The sequence below is a fragment of the Callospermophilus lateralis genome, chromosome 7, assembly GCF_048772815.1.
Source record: "Callospermophilus lateralis isolate mCalLat2 chromosome 7, mCalLat2.hap1, whole genome shotgun sequence".
In the NCBI taxonomy this organism is placed as follows: domain Eukaryota; kingdom Metazoa; phylum Chordata; class Mammalia; order Rodentia; family Sciuridae; genus Callospermophilus; species Callospermophilus lateralis.
The window spans coordinates 131,459,885-131,478,465 of record NC_135311.1 but is presented as its reverse complement, the minus strand read 5'-3'; the positions used below and the strand labels follow the sequence as shown (position 1 = coordinate 131,478,465).

The following is an 18,581-nucleotide window of genomic DNA, read 5'->3' as shown; positions in this document are numbered from 1 at the left end:
GGGACACAGTGTGGTGTCTGCCAGGCCAGATGGCCGGGCTGGCCCGAGGGGCCAGGACACCAGCTGGGCGTCCAGCCCTGGCGGGCAGGACTACTTAACCCCTTCCTTCCCTGGCTGCAGAAATGGTGTCCCCCTCACACACACGAGGACCTCCCTGGGGCCAAAAGGGAGTCTGGGAGGCCGTGTGACAACAGGGAGCCACGGGACAGTAGGCAGGCAGGAGGTGCCACAGCACCTGAGCCAGGACGCTTCACCAGCAGGACCCTGTCTGGGCCACGACTGTCCACCGTCTTCACCAAGCTGGAAGGTCCCCTGCCCCAACAGCAAGGATGCCACGGCCCCAGAGGGACCCCCACTCGGCCACGCTGGCGGGAGGGACCAGGGAGCCAGCCTCTCTGGGCCTCAGTTTCCCCATCTGGAGAGGCGGGACCTGGGCCACTTCCGGTACAGAGGGCCCCGACTCCGGCAGGAAGAGGCCCATGGGCTGGGGACGCGGCTCAGTGGGCAGAGCGCTTGCCGGGCTCACGCAAGGCCCTGGGTTCAAACCCCAGCGCCACACACGAAAAGGAGGACCGTGCTTCTCCAAGAACCTGCAGGATCCCAAAGGGACCAGCCTCCCTACCGAGAGCACCCCAGCTGGTGTCTGAGACGCAGGCCTGAGAGGGAGGGTGAAGGAGGTGGAGAGACAAGCAGTCGCATCCAGGGCTGGTGCAGGGTATGGCGTGACGTCCAGCCACTTCCCTGCTCAGAGGAGAACCAAGCAAGGGGAAATGCAGCATTCAGGATCATGGCTAGAGACCAGGAAGCACTTCCCAATGGAAAAGGCTGAAAAAGGATGAGAGACGGCATGTCTTGGACAGTCTCTGAGTGCTCTTCTCGGAAGGAAAATTTTTAAGCAGAATTTGCAATGGTCCCCACCTCAAGGTGAGAGAGATTCAGAGACCCTCTGGGGCCTGCCAGGACCATGCACACTCAGGGTTTAGCCGACCTCATGTCAGGGCAGGGCACAGCCCAGCGAGGCTGCAGCGGGCATCTGGGATATGTCTCAGAGCAGAGGTTGTGCAGGATTCCAGAAAAGCTGAAGAACACATCAAAATAGCTGTGGCGGGGGGTGTGGGCGCTGGGTAAGAGGGCTACCAGCCAGGGGCCAGAGCGGTCAGCGCAGCAGAGAAACGAGGGAGGGCTGGACTCTGCACACCTGGGGTGAGTCCTCGCTGGGCAACCCTGAGCAAGTCGCTACTGAACCTCTAGCACTCTTCCGCCCTGTTGGACAGTCATCTGGAAAGCTCCCTGGGAACTGGCAAGCACCCAGTTCATTAGGACCACCACAAAGCCCGAACATAGGGTCTGGGCACAGCGACCCCCAAAACGATGGACAGATGGATGAATATCAAGTGGGAAACACTGAAGATGAGCAGGAGGTCCTAGGTGTCCTCTGAGATGGCTCCTTATGCTGCCCACATGCCCCCTCCCGCAAATCACTTTCCAGTGACCACTGACTCTCCAGCATCCGGTCCCCTCTGTACCCTGTGCATACGTGTGTCATACACATCAGGCAGACTATAGGCCCCACACACATGCTCATAAGCAGGGAGTCCACTCTGAATCCTGAGGAGTGGGCTCCCCCAAGCCACGAGGTGGTCTACTGTAGCCTCACTGCATCCCGGCTCTCCAAGACACCCTCCCAAAGCTGGATGTGGAATGACACCAGGTGCTGGGCCTGGGGCGGTGCTGGGCCCCGGGGCGGTGCTGGGCCCCAGCTGCAGCAGGTACCAAGTCCTCCTGCCGGTGAGACTCCGCTTCCCGCCTGTACAAGGGGCGCCAGCTCCGCTCCCTTTCAGCAGCGCGTCTGCACAGCTCTGAGCACCTCGTGGGAAAGGAGCGCGTGGGGTGTGGCTGGACCGTGAGATCTGCCTCCTCCCTGGCAGCTGAGGCCAAGCCGGGCCTCCCAGGCTCCTGGCGCTCCCGCCTCAATCCCTCTACCTGGTTTCCCACCTGGGGGTGACGTGCCTGCACTTCAACTTGGCAGAAGCTACAAGGAGGCCTTTGTCTCAGAGCCGAAACCCTAAACCACTGCCCTGACGTCAACCCAGGGAGAACAATGGCGAGCCAGCCTTCAATGTCACCCTCTGCCAAGGTCTGGGAATGAGCGCTCACCGCAATCCCTGAAGAGGCGTTGGTTTATGGGATCCAGGAGGAAGGGACGACTGGCTGCCAGGGAGCCCTGCCTCCCAGCCCCTAGATCTCCACCCGAGAAGCGGGCTGGGGACGTGAGCCCATTTCTCAGCCTGGCAGAGTGAGCCTGGGAAGTCCTCCCGTGAGCTGTCTGCCAGATGCGGGTTCCAGACCCAGCTGGCCCCTGCCCCACATGAGCTTCACGCCAACCATGTGGCCTCCCGGGGCTGCTTCCGACCCACAGAGGAGGCTGTGGCATCCCAGGGAGGCGGGGACAGGCACAGCCGCCCCCGTCCATGCCCACCTGGAAGCCACGGGCTCCAGGCGACTCCCCGTGCTGGACACAGCCTTGACCGTGGGGTCCTGCCCTCCCGGTCACTCTGCGCCGACAGTCTGCTGGGAAGGAGGAGGACGTGACCTCCCGCGTGCTGGCCAGGCTGGGGAGAGGAAGTGCCCGGACACAAAAGGCCTGGGTGCAGCTGGAAGGGGAGGAAGTAGCAGTTCTCATTGCCGAGGCCCGGGGCTGGGGCAGCCCGGGGGGGCAGCTGGGTGCCCACACCATGCTTGGTACCCAGCACACGCCACCTCCCAGCCCTGTGACAACCTAAGAGCTAAGGCCAACAGCCCCACCTGACAGCCGGGAGAACTGAGGCCGGGCAGGGACATGGCCCGGCGGTCGCAGCCCAAGGCTCAGGAAGGACGGCCGACCACCTGGGGGTCCCTTGCACGCGACACCAGGGAGATGCCAGCTCTGCCCACAGCTGCCCACCCAGCTCCCAGGCCCCAGGGCGGGGGTGGGCCTTCAAGACAGGGGTGAAGCCCACTGTCACATAAAACAGCGACTGTCCGGGTCTGGAAAGTGGCCTTCGTGGGGCCTGGAGGCCTGGCTTGGGACACCCAGCTCCGGCATTCCAGGCAAGACTCCAACCCCCAACCCAGGGCTCACCTGGAGGGAGGGGACCGGGACAGCCACCCGGGGTGGCTTGCAGCAGCCCTCTGGTCTCACCAGCAGGTTTTCCACAAGAGGAAACTGAGGCAGAGAGATTCACCAGCACCTGGGTGGCAGGTGGGACAGCGGTTCACTCACCACCCCAGAGCCCAGAGCCAGGCTGGGCTGGTGCCTTGTGTTACAAGGACACAAACCCCACCTCCCATCCGAGGGGACCTCGGCCCCACAGCCCCCAGGACCCGGGTCTGCTCGAGGGGCAGGGTGCTCCGTGGGCCTCCCCCCTCCCAGGCCCGGGCTGTGACTTTGGTGGGCGGCTCTTCACCCCCAGTGCTCAGGCTGCTGGGAGACGGAGGCGGCAGCCCCAGGGTGGGAGGCCTGGTCCACCCCCCCACCCCACCCCACCCCCCGCTGTGTGACCCCAGGAAGCTTCTCTCCCATGGGCCTCTCTGTTCTCATCTGCACAGTGATCACGGTGTGGGAGGGGTAGACAGAAACACTGCAAGACAAACACCCGGTCGGTCAGAAGGACGGGAGGTACATCTGCCCATGGGGGATGGCAGGAATGGTCGTGCCTGGAGGCAGGGGAATGGATGAAATGACCTTAGGGAGTACTCAGGCCCTCTGGGCTGAAAGACACAGGCACCTGGGAGGCCAAGGGAGTAGGGTGATCAGACCGGCCCCCACCTGCCCCCACCTGCGTGTGACCCGAGGCCTTGGGCCCCATGGCCCGCACTGACCTCACGGCCTCCTGGCCTCACCTTGATGCTGACTCGCGCTCACACGTACGCGTCCACACAGACGTCCACACAGACGTGACGTGAGCACGTGCACACACACCCAGGGAGCTCGGAGCCCCAGCAGCAAGAGCCACACAGCAGCCTGGCATCTGGCCGAGGGACAGGATGCCCCCCTCAGCCGGGGTGAGAGCCAGCCACCAGGACAGAAACCAGAACGGTACGAGGAAGAAGGGGAAGAGGGGCAGGAGGGGACCTGCGGTGGCCAGAGCAGGGAGGCCGAGAGGACGGAGGGCGAAGAGCGGAAGAGGACCGTGCACACCCACCTGGGCACAGGCAGCGGAGCCCGCCCGCCCCACAGCCTCCCCTCCAGGCCTCTGCGCAGGCTGCCCTCCACCTGCACCTTCCTCCTCCTCTACTCTGACCACAGCCCGGGGCCCAGCTCTCCAGCCAGCCTCCCTGACTGGCCCTGCTCAGGCCCAGGGGCTTTCTGGACTCCTGGGGCTGGGGCACCCAAGGCCTCGCCAGGGTCCCACTGAGCTCTGGGACCTTCTGGTGCTGACTGCAACATGCTTCTCCTGGAGCTTCCCCTGCCCGACCCCAGGAGGCCTTCCTCCCCTGACCAGAGGGGGCCGGGCAACGAGAGGCACCCGAAGGGTCCTGGGAAGAAGTTCTGACCTGGCCCTGAGAGGAGTCTGTCTGCCGGGGAATCTCATGAGGTCCACTAAGACCAGCAGCTCTTCCCTTCCCCCGAGATGGTCAACAGGAGGCAGGGAGCCAAGAACTGTCTTAAAATAATCCGAGTAATAAAAATGGCCAATTAAGAGGGTGGAAGGCACCATCCCCACTGCAGGGGCCTCTCTCCATCCGGCAGCAGACAGTGGGGCGGGGGCTGTGTGAGCCCACACATCCCGCAGTCAGGGCACGCGAGCAGAGATCGGCTGAGCAAGCATCTTGGTCACAGCTGGGAGACAGCCCCTCCCCGCATGGCCACGTGCAGGGGCTTTACCCAGGCCAAAGCCCAACAGCCTGGTGAGAGCAGACTGCCCACCCCCATTTCACAGACGTGAAAACAGGGGCTCAGAGGGGGTGTGCGACAGTGTGCCCCGATCTAGGCACAGCATGCAATCAACGTTGGAACTGGAGCCTGACCCCTGGATTCCAATCTCGGATCCCCTCCCTCAGCCACCTCTGGTGCTCGGTATCAGCACCTGGAAAATGGGCCAGATGGTCTCCCACTCGCAGGGCTGGCTCAGTGTGAGGTTCCAGGGACTCAATGTGTGTAAACTGCTCTGAATGGAGTCTGGCCAAGAGGGAACGCCAGAAATACTTGTTTAACCAATTAAAACTAACAAATGTTCCTGACAGGCCTGTAAGGAGGCTGAGGCAGGAGGATCGCAGTTCAAAGCCAGCCTCAGCAACAGCGAGGCGCTAAGCCACTCAGTGAGACCCTGTCTCTAAATAAAATGCAGAATAGGGCTGGGATGGGGCTCGGTGGTTGAGGGGACCCTGGTTCTGCCATCCATGTGGCAATATTGTGACAGGACCCTGGTTCAATCCCCGGTACCCAAAAAAGAAAAAAAAAAAAAAAAGGTTTATCAGGCTCCTGGGATGCACAGGCACTACTTGAGCAGGTGCCTGACCTGTGACACGGTATGACACATTTCCCTTCGTCCCCAGACTCTGAGCTCCGGAGAGCAGGGGCTGTGTCCATTTCCCCTGGTGCCCAGCACGGGGCCTGGTGCAGTGAGTGACCAGCCACTGTCTTCTCAGACACCACACCCAGAAAGTCTCGTCTTCCCCAACAAGAGGCACAAAATGACGGTAACAGGTTCCTGTGGCCTGGTAAAGTTCATGGCGCTGATCAAAAGCAAAAGTGAGGCGTCCCCAGCCCAGGGCGGAGGCCAGCCTCCATCCTGCCCCCGATGCCCAGTGCTTCCTGCTGGCTGTCATCAGTGAAGAACCTCAAGTCACTGCTCTGGGGACACCTTGGGGCTGGGCAGGACAATAGGAGCACACCCCAGAGCCCAGTCTCACAGCCGGCCCGGCTCTGCTGTGGACCTGGGTGAAGCTACTTCCCCCTGAGCCTGGTTTCCTCTGCCTTAGCCTGGGGCTCACCTGAGACCCGACGGGAAGCCACACACAGGTGTGTGTCCTGTTCCCTGTGCATCCCCCACCGGCCACACTGCCCAGCTGTGCCTGGCTCCGTGGCTGACCAGAGCTTCCCTCACCCAGTGCCCCCACCCCGGCCACCCCCATTAGGATCCCCTCCAGAGAGCAGGGGGTGGGGGATCCGCCACCTGCCACCACCGCGATTCACTTGCTTCTCAAGAAAGAATTACTGTAAAGCGACAGAAGAAAGTCTTCCTAGGGCAGCCACCGCCTCCTGCTCTGCCACCCACGTGGCAATACTGTGACAGGTGCTGGAGAGACCCTGCTTCAGGCCTGCCTCCTGCCTGCTTCAGGGTCCACCTTCACTAGCCTTCAGGTGGCATGGGACAAGGCAGCCATCCAGGAAGGGCACTGAGCTTGGGGTCTGGAGGTCCCGGCAGGACTCCCTGTGAGACGCAGGACGGTCAGCTTCACCTCTCTGAGCCTCTCCTTTGTCAGCAGGATCGCTTCCTTCCTCTGGAGATTCTCTGCTGATTACTATTATCATTTACAGCAGCTTGAGAGCCTCTCACTAGTAGGTGCTCAATAAACGGCAGCTGCTGAGTCAAACTGGTTTATTTTTAAATCCTGTCCCAAGATGTTTTCATATCACACGACTGCAACTGATTTTTACACCAGCCCAGGAAGCAGAACTCATAAGAAACCTCACCCCGTTTTATAGAGGGATAAACTTGGGTGTGAGAAATTAAATGGTGCGTGATCCAGCAAAGTCACAGAGAGGCACAGTCTTCACAGGGCAACGCAAGCCCACCCCTCACTGCGCCATTCCCGGGAGGGCAAGGCAAAGCTCCAGCCACACCTCAGGCAAGTGGGGACGGGATCTGGACTCCACAGGATCCCAGCAGCCCCGGGCCGCCACCCAGGGGCTCAGCCAGGCTGCAACCCTCGAAAGAGCCAGAAGCCCCTGCCAGGTTGCTCACTGGGTGAAGCTGGCTTCTCGCTATTTTTTAATTTTACACTTATGGGTGCTGAGAATGGATCCCAGTGCCTCGTGCGTGCTAGGTGAGCGCTCTACCGCTGAGCCACAACCCAGCGCCAACTACCTTCTCTTGTGCCGGGGACTAGAGTGAGAACCACATCCTTCCAGGAGGCCAGGAGCCCTGTGCCCAGCGTGGGCGGGAGGGAGCTTACTGCTGGGCAGGGAGTCCCAGAGCTTCGCCAGCCCCACCTGGCCAGGGCCCCCCAGCACCCACAGGCTGGCAAGGCCCAAAGGCTGCACAACCCTCAAAGGCTGCAGGCAGAGGACGTGGGGACCACCACACCCCAACTTCCAGCAGGTGCCCCCTCAAGGGCCGGCATAGCTCCCTCTCCGCCCCGTGAGATCTTCCCAAGTACCTCTCTTTTGAACTTGACCATGGACAAAGAGCTCTGCAGCTCTGTGGGCCTTCTGACTCCTCCCACGACCTCAGACCACAGGACTTGGACTCGCCATTTCACAGATGAGGAAACTGAGACCCAGAGGCAAAGTGCCCAGCCCACGCTCACTGAGCCTTTCCCTCCTGGGCTGGGCCCAAGCATGGGGCACCAGGCACTGAGCTTCTTTTGAATTCACGGAGCTGATGCACAGGGACGAATCCGGGGTCTGCTGATCCTTCCCTCCACGCACAGCTGGATCCCTGTGTCATCTCTATGTCCCCAGTCCCCCGGTGTCTACTGCCTGCTGCAGCCAGACTCTCCCTCACACGCAAATATTTACTCAGCGTGGACTCTGGCCCAGCCCGGCGGGGGCTCTGCAAAGAAGAAAGCCCAGGAGCCGGCTCCATGGCGCCCAGGCCACGGTGGGCACATCCCGGCTGCTAGGATTCAGGCTGCAGCGCAGGAAGAGGTGGACGCTTGGGGACCGCCCCCCCAAAGAAGTCAGGGACGAGCCCCACGCTCCTCAGCCTGAGCACTGGGACGGTGGGCTTCCTGGCCCGCCCCAGCCTCCCACCATCCGTGACAGCCAGGTGTTCTCTCCCGCTGGAGTCCAATCCCAAGCCTGCAAGTGCAAAGCGCGCGCCCTCCGTGTCACTGCGATCGATGCTCCTGGAAGTCGATGCGGCTGCTCGCAGCCAAGGGCATGCTCAGACCGGCCTACCCTTCTGTGTCCTTCAAACCCGACACGTGTGGGGACTCGGGCCTGGACCGAAAGAGAGCCCGGGGGGAGGGTGCGTGTGCACGCGTGTGCACGTGAGCATGTTGCACATGAGAGCCGCGACTGTGCACACGTGCTGGGGGCAGGGCCACGCATCTGGTGGCCAGGCAGAGCCCCGCCCGCCCGCATTCCTCCCAGCAGGAATCTCGGTGTCAGCTGTCTCCGGCTTCCTCCTCTGCTTTTCTGGGACCAGGGTCCCACCCCTCCTCTAGCTGGAGGCTCTGAGAATCCTTCCCAAATTTGTCCCCAGAGAGAAGAATGCCAGCCGGGCCTAGAGACTCCGGCATATGGTTCTCCAGCGAACCGAGGGCCTCGACGGGGTTCGCTGTGTTTTTAAAGGCGGTTGGGAGAAAGGGCTGGGAGCAGAGATTTCCGGAGGCACAAATCACTGCTCAGAGTAGGCCCAAGGCCCTCCTGAGAGCAGGACAAAGCGGCAGCCCTTCTCCGTCCGCCCCTAGCACCACCTCTGGCGCCTTCCATGGACAGAGCGCAGCGACTGTCCCAGATGGATTTGTTGGGCAGTCCAGGGCTGTGCCCAGTAATCCTCATAAATTAAGGGAAGAGACTTTGCCAGGGGAAGAGGGGTGGGCTGGGGAGGAGGACACACAAGGAGCTTCCAAGACCCTGGGCCCTCACACAGGAGCTCATTAATTCCTTCCCAAGCCCTGGGGGAGCAACACCAGAATCCCTCCATACCAAGGAGGCAGCATTGGCTCAGGCAGCTCAGAGAGGCCAAGCAACTGGCCCAGAGTCACACAGAAGGTGGCACAGCAGGGACTCCAACTGTTTTGTACCACCCCAAGCTGTGCCCCAAAGGGAAATTGGAAATAAGGAATTCATGGCCGGGGCAGGCGGGCAGGCGGGCACTGTGGCACAGGCCTGTACTCCCAGCAGCTGGGCAGGAGGCTGAGGCAAGAGGATCGTGAATTCAAAGCCAGCCCCAGCAGAAGTCAGGCACGAAGCTACTCAGCAAGACCCTGTCTCTAAATAAAAAACACCAAACCGGGCTGGGGGTGTGGCTCAGTGGTCAAGGCCCCTGAGATCAACCCCCAGTATCAAAAAAGAAAGGAAGAGAGAATTCGTAGCGTTGGAGCTTCAGAGAGAATAAACAGTGTCCACGGAAGTGGCAGAGAACGGAGCTTATGAGCAGTCGTTGGGTCCCGGGCATTCAGGGGCCAGCACCCACCTGCTGGAGGGCCTCTCTGGGAAAAGGCAGGGGACACTCCAGCTGCCCCATTCACCATCCAATTTGGAGACCTCCATTCTGGCTGACAGCCCAGCCCCTTCCGGCTCAAGGTCAGAAATAGCTGTGACAAAAGTTCCTCCCACCCCAGAAAGGGGATCTAAAAAAAAAACAAAAAAATGCTTAAAACAGACACATGAGAAAGTGCAAGACCTTGTCTAAGTCCCAGCTGCAAACAGCTAGTATCAGGGCAGGGAACCCGGTTCGCTTGGCTCTGGGGGTCCTGCTGGGCCTCAGGCTGGGCCCTGGTTTCCCCGCCTCTAAAGTGAAAGCCCCAACTGGCCCGGCCCAGCCCTGATGGGAACGTCCTCAGACAGTCCAGTCGCTGGGGAGTCAGATGGACACAGGGCTGCGGAGTTGAAGGGGGCCTTTCCTGGTGCACAGCCTCCCACTGTCCCCGGAATCGCCCAGGCACCCTGCTGTGGGCCCCACCAGCCCCGATGATCACAGTGGCCCCTCTTGACTCTCAAGTGACCCTCCAATTCACCCCAGGTCCCAAGGGAAAACCAATCTTGCCAGGGACCCACAGCCTCAGCACATACCTGCTCGGAAGGGAACTAGGCCCCCACTCCCAATCACACTGGGCCTGAAGTCCAGGAGGGCTGCAGGGGCACCAGACCCCTGAGAAAGTCCCCGGGCCCCACAGGTAGCCGGGCCAGCACAGCCTGGGCCACCGCCCCAGCACCACGCTCTCAGAGGGAACTTTTTCTCAACAAACTCAAAGAGTTCCTGCTTCCAGAGCCAAACTGTTTAAACTGTTCAACATGAACACGGCCTATGCCCCAAGCCTGGACCCTAGCCACGCAGAGGCAAGAGGGACAGGGATGCCCAGAACAAAGAAGGACCACAGAAAGCACATGTCAGAAAGATCAGGCAGAAAAATCACCATACCCTATATTTTGTGTCACAGACCTGAACCACAGAGCGGGCTGAAGGGATTACCCAAAGGAACCCCTTCCCGTCAAGGTGGATGACCTGAGGCCCAGAGAGGGCAGCAGTTGCCCCAGGGTCACACAGCACACAGTGGTAGAACTGGACCTGGAATCCAGGTCTACTTGATGTCAACTGAGAAAACTCTCCTGTTTAAAGTTCAGATAAATTCAGCAGGAATCTCCCAGGGGAAAGCCCCCAGCTTTCAAACTCAGAACAGGATATTTTGGTGACACTGGTGGGTGACAGAGGAGTGTGTTTGTTTTGGTTTCCAGATCAACGCTTGACAACCTTGCGCTCTATACGGTCTCAGTGACCGCATTTCCCACGTGGTAAATGGTTGGTTGCGCCGAGGGGAAACCAAAGAAGTGGTGAGCAGGGCCAGGGCGGGGCATCCCGGCCAGAAGCTCTGCCTGGGCTCATGTTCCCTAGACATGGTGGAGCAAGGCTGATGGTCCTGAGAGGGGAGCAGGGGCGGCTCTTTAAATTTACACTACAGTGGAAGGTGCAGGTGAACGCATGAGCCGTGTGGTTTACAGGCTGCTCAGCAAGGAAAAGACACGTGAGCCTCAGAAACCAGACATGAGAGACGACATGGAGCACAAAGCCACTACCGTGAAATGTCCAGGAAAGGCACATGGACACACAGAGAGCAGGTCCCGACTGTGCAGCGGGCAGGGATGGCGACGTCTACACACAGGGTGTCCGGGGGACGGAGGATTCTAAATCTGGCCTGTGCAGATGGCTGACAGTTCTGGACCTTTTCTTAAAGCCATTAATATACTTCAAATGGGTGACTTTCTTCCATGATATGCAAATTAGGCCTCATAGAGCCGTTAAGCTACTTCACGTAGGTAACAGCACAGGGGTCGCACATGAATAGCCACAAATCATGGAGGTGGGACCCGAAAAGCCCCCAGCTTGAAGAACACTGAGTTGCACACACCAGGAAGCCAGTGGGGCCCCTGAGGCTGTGGGTTCCTCCAGGTGACCACAGGCACATGGGACATGTCCTTTCCTAGACAGGCTCCCTCCATTGGTCACCACTCAGGAGTCCACACTAGACTTCCTGGGCGGAGCGGAGGCCTTAGTGGCCAATCCTGGTCTCATCTCCCAGACCGTGCGTGGCTCCTCTCCTGGGAAGGGGAACAGAGGCAGGCCAGGAGCTTCGACTCAGACTTTCATGTTGTCAAGGCTGGGAAAACCCTTTGAAATCGTGTAGCCCACTGTTTGTTAAACTTTTTTTAAGTTGATCATATATCTACCCTCGTCCCCCCAAAGAAAATTCTTACGAGAAACCCCAATATATCAACAAATAAAAACAGAATGTCAGCTCAAGTACCTAACAGTCACCTATTCTCAATCCAATCAGTGCAACTGATTAATCTATTTTGATGCATTAACAGTGAGGACGGGGACTAGGGATGACAGTTCCGCATCCAGTTGGATTCCATCTCCAGTTTGGGCTGCAGAGCATGAAAGAAGTCCTGAGGCACACAGGTAAGGGGCTGGGATAGGGAATCGTTCTCCGCAGTTGGCATGGGAATCTCGAAACACCCTCAGACAAACAGACCAGGGGAAAGAGGACCTTGAGGTCAACTGTGAACAAGTTACACATTAGTGGAGTCCAGGAAGTCAACACCAAGAACTTAAAGGAGAGGACACTTTCTGTGACCGTATCAACATTGTTACAAAGCTGTTAAGGACATTTTTTGTGACATTTTTTGTAACACTTTGTTAAAACAATTTGCATGAAGTATTCAAGGAACCCCTAGAGCATGGCTGAAGAAATCCAGGACTGCAAGGAGCACAATTCCAGCCCCAGCACCTGGCTTACAGGGAGGGAAACTGCGCCCCAGGCAGGGGGTTGCTCACTTTGGAAAAATCCAACATGAGGCCTGAATCGACTTCAGAAAAGATGGTTCTTCCCAATGCACAAAATCATGGAGGTGGGGAAGGTATGCACGCACCCCAGAAAGACAGACAGAAGGACACCTGCACCCCACCTGCCCCAGGAGCGCTGGCTCATTCCAGGCCAGCGCCAAAGGCTGACATCACATCCCACGCCCTGGGTGCAACTTGAACAGATCGTTGCTCAATGCCAACCCATCTCCCTCCAAGACTGGGCACAGCCTTCCCATCTCCCAGTACCCAGGTCTGCAGAGCACACACACCATTAGACAAACACAAGGCAAGTCTGTGGGATGACGATGACGACATGGTCAACAGCAGCAGACAGGAGGGACCGGCCCATCCCTCCCTGAGTTTCACCATGGAAAGCATCCTACCCTGACCCGCCCAGACAGGGCTGATCACTAGGGCCAGAGGGGTGGCCTCCTTATAAAAGCACCAGGCCATTCTCAAGTCCTCCAGAGAGAAAGGAACCCCAGAAGGAAGCTCACCACCCTGCACTGCCAGCTCCAGACAGTTCTGCTCCTGTTGGCTGGACAAACTGTCTGTCATCATTAACGAATCCACCTGGTTACTTTTCTTTTGGAGGTACTGGGGATTAAACCAGGGCCTCCCACATGCTAGGCAAGCACTCTACCACTGAGCTACACCCCCAGCTCTTTATTTTGAGAGTGGCACTAAGTTGCCCAGACCTGCCTTGAACTTGCAATCCTCCTGCCTCAGCGGCCTGAGTAGGTGGGATTATAGGAGTGCACCACCTCACTCAGCCCCTCAATTACCCTGTACCTTGAAAAACAAACAGCAGTATCCTATTCTGCCCTCGAGCACTGTGGTTTATTTCACTATTCCCATTTCTCTGATGAGCACACGGGCTTGTGAGTGGTTTAACCATCTCTCTGGCCGGTGATGGAGCCGGCATTAGAATCCTTCCCAGTAGCTAGCCTGCTCAGTGGGAGATGAAGGAAGGAGACTTTGTCCAGCTCCTTCAGCAGACATTAAGGAGAGAACGAAAAGTCCTTCTGGATTCCGAGCCATGACTCCAAGTGCAAAGCTGTCCATGTCTGAGACAGCAGCCCAGGGCCAGAGGCCCCTCCCCCATCCAGGACTGAGATGCTGCAGATAGACCCCACTCATCAGAAAGCTAAGCAGACCTTATTGTCAATCAAGACACAGGCGGGAAGCAATGTCAGTTTTCCAGCCAGAGAATCAGGCCTGGGCAGGAACACACTAGCCAGTCCTGCAAGCAGTGTGTCCCTCACCTCTAGCCAGAGTCTGTGGTCTGGGTCCATCTAATGTCCAGTCTTGAGATCCAAGGTTATCTCCTGGTGGGTATCTTTAGGGCTGAGTTCACTGGGACTCAATAAACTATGAGACTTGAGAAGCATGGAGAAGAGAAGGCATTTTTAAAAGCTCATGGCCAGTGTGATGTAATTATGGTTCTCCAGCCCAGGAGCTGGACCTTATGGAACTGGAACAAGACGGCGGGGTAGGGACAGATCCGTCCATTTTCACACACATATCATTAAATTCAAAAAACAAAGGCAGTGGGTTAGTTAAGAGATTTTTCTTTTCACCCATTGAGGGAGGGAGCCTACCTCCCACATCCTTGGGGAAACACCTAGGTTGGGAGACAGACTAGCCAGGCGCAAAGTCACTGAAGCAAATCCTGACTTCACCGGGTATTAGCCCAGTCTCCTGGGTCAAGTCACTTGGCATCTCTGCACCTCAGCTTCCCCGTCTGCAAAATGGGGGGTACGCTACCTCACAGTCTGCACCGCCGAGAGGACAAAATGAGATCACATACAACACCGCGGACTATTACGTCCCATAGAAAACAACGTGCGTGGACCAGTGTAGGCGCCGAGGTATCCCCAACCTACCGTAGTCAGCGCCACCCCCATTCTTGATCTAGATAACAGTCCTCCCAGCGCTTGTATAGCACTCTGCAAACACAGCTTAGAGCCCACCTGCCAGGACCAGCTGCCCGCCCTGCCCTCCTGCGCACACATTCCGCAGCTGCCTGGACCTGGACGCCCCCTCCCAGGGAGAGGCGGGGGAAGGGCGGCCCCACTCACCTCCGCTTGTACTCGTCGCGCTCGCGCTTCACCTTGGCCAGCACATTGTAGAGCGCGCGGATCTCTGGCGTGATGGTGTCAATCTGCACGCCCACGCCGTCGGGGTGCACCCAGGACACGCCGGGGCCCTGCACCGTCTCCACGCCGCCGCCGCCCGTGCGCCGCACCTGCGTGTAGCTCCAAATGGTCCCGGGCAGGCGGCCGTAGTGCTGCGGGTGCGAGCCGCCGCCGGGGGGCAGGCAGCCCAGGGCCACGGTATTGGCGTTGGCGCCGGGCGCCGGGCCGCTGCCGTGTCCGCCGCCAGGCACTGGTGGCCGCAGCAGCTCAGGCCCCGTCTGCACCGCCTGCTCGCGGGAGAAGGTCTTGTAGCGCAGCCGCCGATCCCGCTCGCTCTGCTGCTGCTCCAGCTGCTTCTCCAGAAGCCGGTTGCGCCGCTCCAGCTCGTGCACCTTGGCCAGGAAGCAGCGGAAGCGCACGTTGAGCCCCTTCAGGAGGTGGATGTTGGAGCCCAGGTCGTCTCGCAGCGCTGCCGTCACCGGCGACGGCCCGGGTCCGGCCCCACCGCCACCGCCGCCGCCGCCGGGGCAGCCGCCGCCGCCGCCCGGCGGGCAGCCGAAGGCCAAGGCCATCTCCCCGAATAGCAGCGAGTTCACCATGCGCCGGCTGCGTGGCTCAGGGCCCCGGACCCGCGGCTCCAGGTGAGGCTCCAGCTCCGGGCAGGGCTCCCGGCGCGGCCGGGCCAGGGCAGGCGCGGGCTCCAGCGCGGCCGGCCGGGCGGTTCCAGATGCGCGCCAGATGCGGCCTCCGCGGCGACCGCCGGCTAGACTGCCCCCGGATGTGGGCGCCGAGACGAAGGACGGGACGCGGCCGCTCCTCGGGCCGCGGTGCAGGCCGCGGTGACTGCACGAGACCAGTAAGGGTCGCGGGTCCCACCGCCCGGGCTGTCAGAGACGCTGTGAAGGGGCCGCGGCTGGCGCACGCAGAGGACTCTCGGCCGGCACTACCAGCTCTGCGGCGGCCCCTCCCACTGCAGACGCTGTCCCCGCCCCCGGTCTGGCCACGCCCACCCCTCCTCCCTCTGCGGCGTTCCCTTTGCAGAAGCTCCTCCCCCGAGGCCCGCAGGGCCGGCCACGCCCACAGGTCTGAGGCTCCTCCCACTCCCCCGGCTCCGCCGCTTTCTTGGCGCAGTGGACCCGCTGCCGCAGCTCTGGCTCCTCCCAGCTCCCCGGCTGGACCACGCCCTCCCCTGCGTCCAGTCCTGCTAACCCGCACAGCTCGGGTTCTCGGCGGGTGAACGCCGGCCGCAGACCTGCACCAGGGACCTGGTTAGCTGGAACCGCCGCAGAGCCAGTCCGGCCTCTTAAAGGGGCCGGCAGCCTCGGCAGCGCTCGCTTCCCCCTTTAGGGACTCCCCTCCCCCATCTCCCCCATCTCGTCCGCTGGGGAGGCCCCATTTCTCTGACCTCTCCCATCCCAAATTTCCCTACCCCAAATCCCACGGAGGTAGGTGACCACGGCCTGGAAGGGCTGAGGGACCACAGCATGCCAAGGTACATCGGCACCCACCCCCACTCCGACTTGGGACAGCCTAGATCGCCCTTCCCGGCTTAAAGCCGCGCTTCCGCCCGCACGTCCCCCATGCGGCGGATCCCGGCTCCTAGGCTCCTGGGCTGCTGGCTGCGGGCCTCTTAGTCCCGAGATCTGCCGGGACACTGCGAGCCTGCTCGCACCCAGGCTAGTACCCGGGCTAGTACTCACAAAGGCTCCAGGCCGCCAGGGGCGTCGGGAGAAGTAAAGCAAAGACCCTCAGAATGACACCCGCAAGCCGCGCCTGGGCCTTCTGGCGTCCCCTGAGCTGTTGACCACCTCCCCACCACTGCTCTCACTCTGAGATGCAGCTGAGCCCAGAGATGGGGGTCTGTCCCATCCAACCGCCCTAGCTGCAGCACCTGGGCGGAACCAGTGAGGGGGGCGCGTTCATTCATTCATTTCTTCAAAGGTTTTTCACCATCTATCACCCTAAAGGCCAAGTTCTCCAGTCTCCTGGTGTCTCCTGGACCAAATTGCAAACATTAATATACGACAGTGATCATACTCGATTATTGTGCCCATTTTATAGACAAGGTCATTGAGACCTGAGAAAACCCAAAGATCGCAAAACACATACTGTAAACCCCCCACACACACACATACACCCACTGCTGGCCTTTTGTTAATTTGTGCATTCATCCTCACCACAAACTTCAGAGGAAGGCCGACAACCGCCTTTGGATACCTACAGCTTGCACTGTGTGTCTGATAACCAGACATATGTCACCTTCCAGATTCTCCTGGCAATATTTTTCGCATTGCCATTTAATTTTTGTCTTGTTATTAACTTGCTTTGGCCTTGTCTCTTTATGTGTAAGCTTGAGGGCAGTTACCCTGTCTTTAGAGACAATGTCTCATTGTTCTTGGTGACAAAAGAGACACAAAGGAAACACAGGCTTGCTCCCGGTGACTTTGAGGTGTGATGTTAGTCTCTGTTTTTTATTTGGAGCAAACTCTCCGCATATTCCCTCCCTTGACCCCAGCTTCTTGCTGCCTGCTGAAATGGACTCGCCTTTGAGCTCAGGAAACTCACCAACCTGGTATCCTTTCTCTGCTTAACTCAGCCTAATCGGGCCACCATTCTTTACTCTTGGCCCTCTCATCTGTTGGTGATTTTCTTGTTTATCTAACCTAAATAATCAAAAGCCATTTGCCCGGAAGCAAGGGTTCTTAGACCCCCAAGGGGGCTGAGGCTAGAATTCTGAGCAGCCCACGTCATTGGAATCTTTTACATTCCCAGATCTCTAAATGGTACTTAGTATATCCTTTGGTTATGAATAGGCAGCAAGTAGAAGCCCTTGGGATTTTGTCACTAATACAAACCACTGATGTTTTTCATATCATGCCACAGTTACTCTAGGTATCCTGCGAGACTGTGTAAGCTACCCAACTCTGAAAATCATATTAGACCCACCATTAAATCTTTTTTTTTAATTGTTTTTAAAATCTTTGAATATTTTTTTTGAGAGAGAGAGAGAGATTTTTTAATATTTATTTTTTAATTTTCGGCGGACACAATATCTTTGTTTGTATGTGGTGCTGAGGATCGAACCCAGGCCGCACGCATGCCAGGCGAGTGCGCTACCGCTTGAGCCACATCCCCAGCCCCCATCATTAAATCTTATTATTTAAAGTTTTAATAAAGAAGAGCATTTTACTGTTCAAATTTTCTTTTTTGATACTTGGATGTCTGTATTTTAGTTAAATGGTTTTATTTGCATGCACTAAAAATGCATCCTAAGTGTTTTTAAAAACTACTCTGAGAAGGGGCCACAGGTTTCACCAGATGCCTGAGGGGCCCATGGAACAGAAAGTGTTAAGAAGCCACACCCTAGGAGTGGCTTCAAAAGCTTCTTCCAGGAAGGATCTGTCCTGCCAACAGTTACCCTAGGATTGGGTGGGAGATCCTCTTGATGGGGGCAGCCCTGCCTTGGGCATGAAAAGTTCAGCCGCTCCATGATCGTTTCTGGGCACTTGCTTGGGCACTGATCCTACACTGAAAGCTGAGGCGGGAGCTTCCGGAGAGCCAGGGCAGCTCCTGGAGACAGCAGAGGCCATCCAGGGTGCAGAGGAGGAAGCTGAACTTGGGGGAGACGGCTGAGCAGAGGCCAGGAGATCCAAAGGAGTCGCAGGAGCGGTTCCTGAGCTTGAAGCTTGAAGCTAAGCCATAGGAACAGGTGGCGCACAATTGAGGTGGCTGGGAAATCGTTTCAGGGCCACAGAGGAGAAAAAGGAGATACTGAGTGTCTTGATATGTGGGTAAGGTGAGGGGCAGGTATATCTAATAAACGGCCTTCCAGAGACCAGCATGTCAATTTCCCCGGGACCAAGGTTGTCTCCCTTGAAGCTGGACTTCTACTGCCAAAACCCAGAAGGTCCTGAGCAAACCAGAACGAGTTAGTTCCTTACTTCCAGTCCATATATATCTGGAGACTTCTGAGGCTAGAAGTCCTGGCTCTCAATGTCAGCAATGCTCAATAAATGACAACTATTATCATCACATCTTCTCACCTTTTTTTTTTTCCCTAAGCAAACGAGGAAAGTCCATAACTGTGTAAAGAAGCAGGAGATAAAAGCACGTCCCCAGTCCCATGCCAAGTAGCCCTCTCTGGTGCCACAAAGAATGCATGGCTCCCTCTCCCCCCGTGTCCCTCCTCCCCACCCCCAGG

General features: G+C 58.4%; 1 protein-coding gene across 2 annotated transcripts in view; it reads right to left on the bottom strand.

The window, feature by feature from the left end:
- Window positions 1–15,308, bottom strand: part of Iffo2 (intermediate filament family orphan 2) — a 42,942-nt gene extending 27,634 nt beyond the window's left edge. For both annotated transcript variants that reach the window (XM_076861147.2, XM_076861148.2), the window contains exon 1: window positions 14,324–15,308. In XM_076861147.2, the coding sequence (XP_076717262.1) occupies window positions 14,324–14,979 (656 nt within the window). In that variant the 5' untranslated portion in view covers window positions 14,980–15,308. The remainder of the gene's footprint in view (window positions 1–14,323) is intronic.
- Between the last annotated feature and the right edge of the window lie 3,273 nt (window positions 15,309–18,581).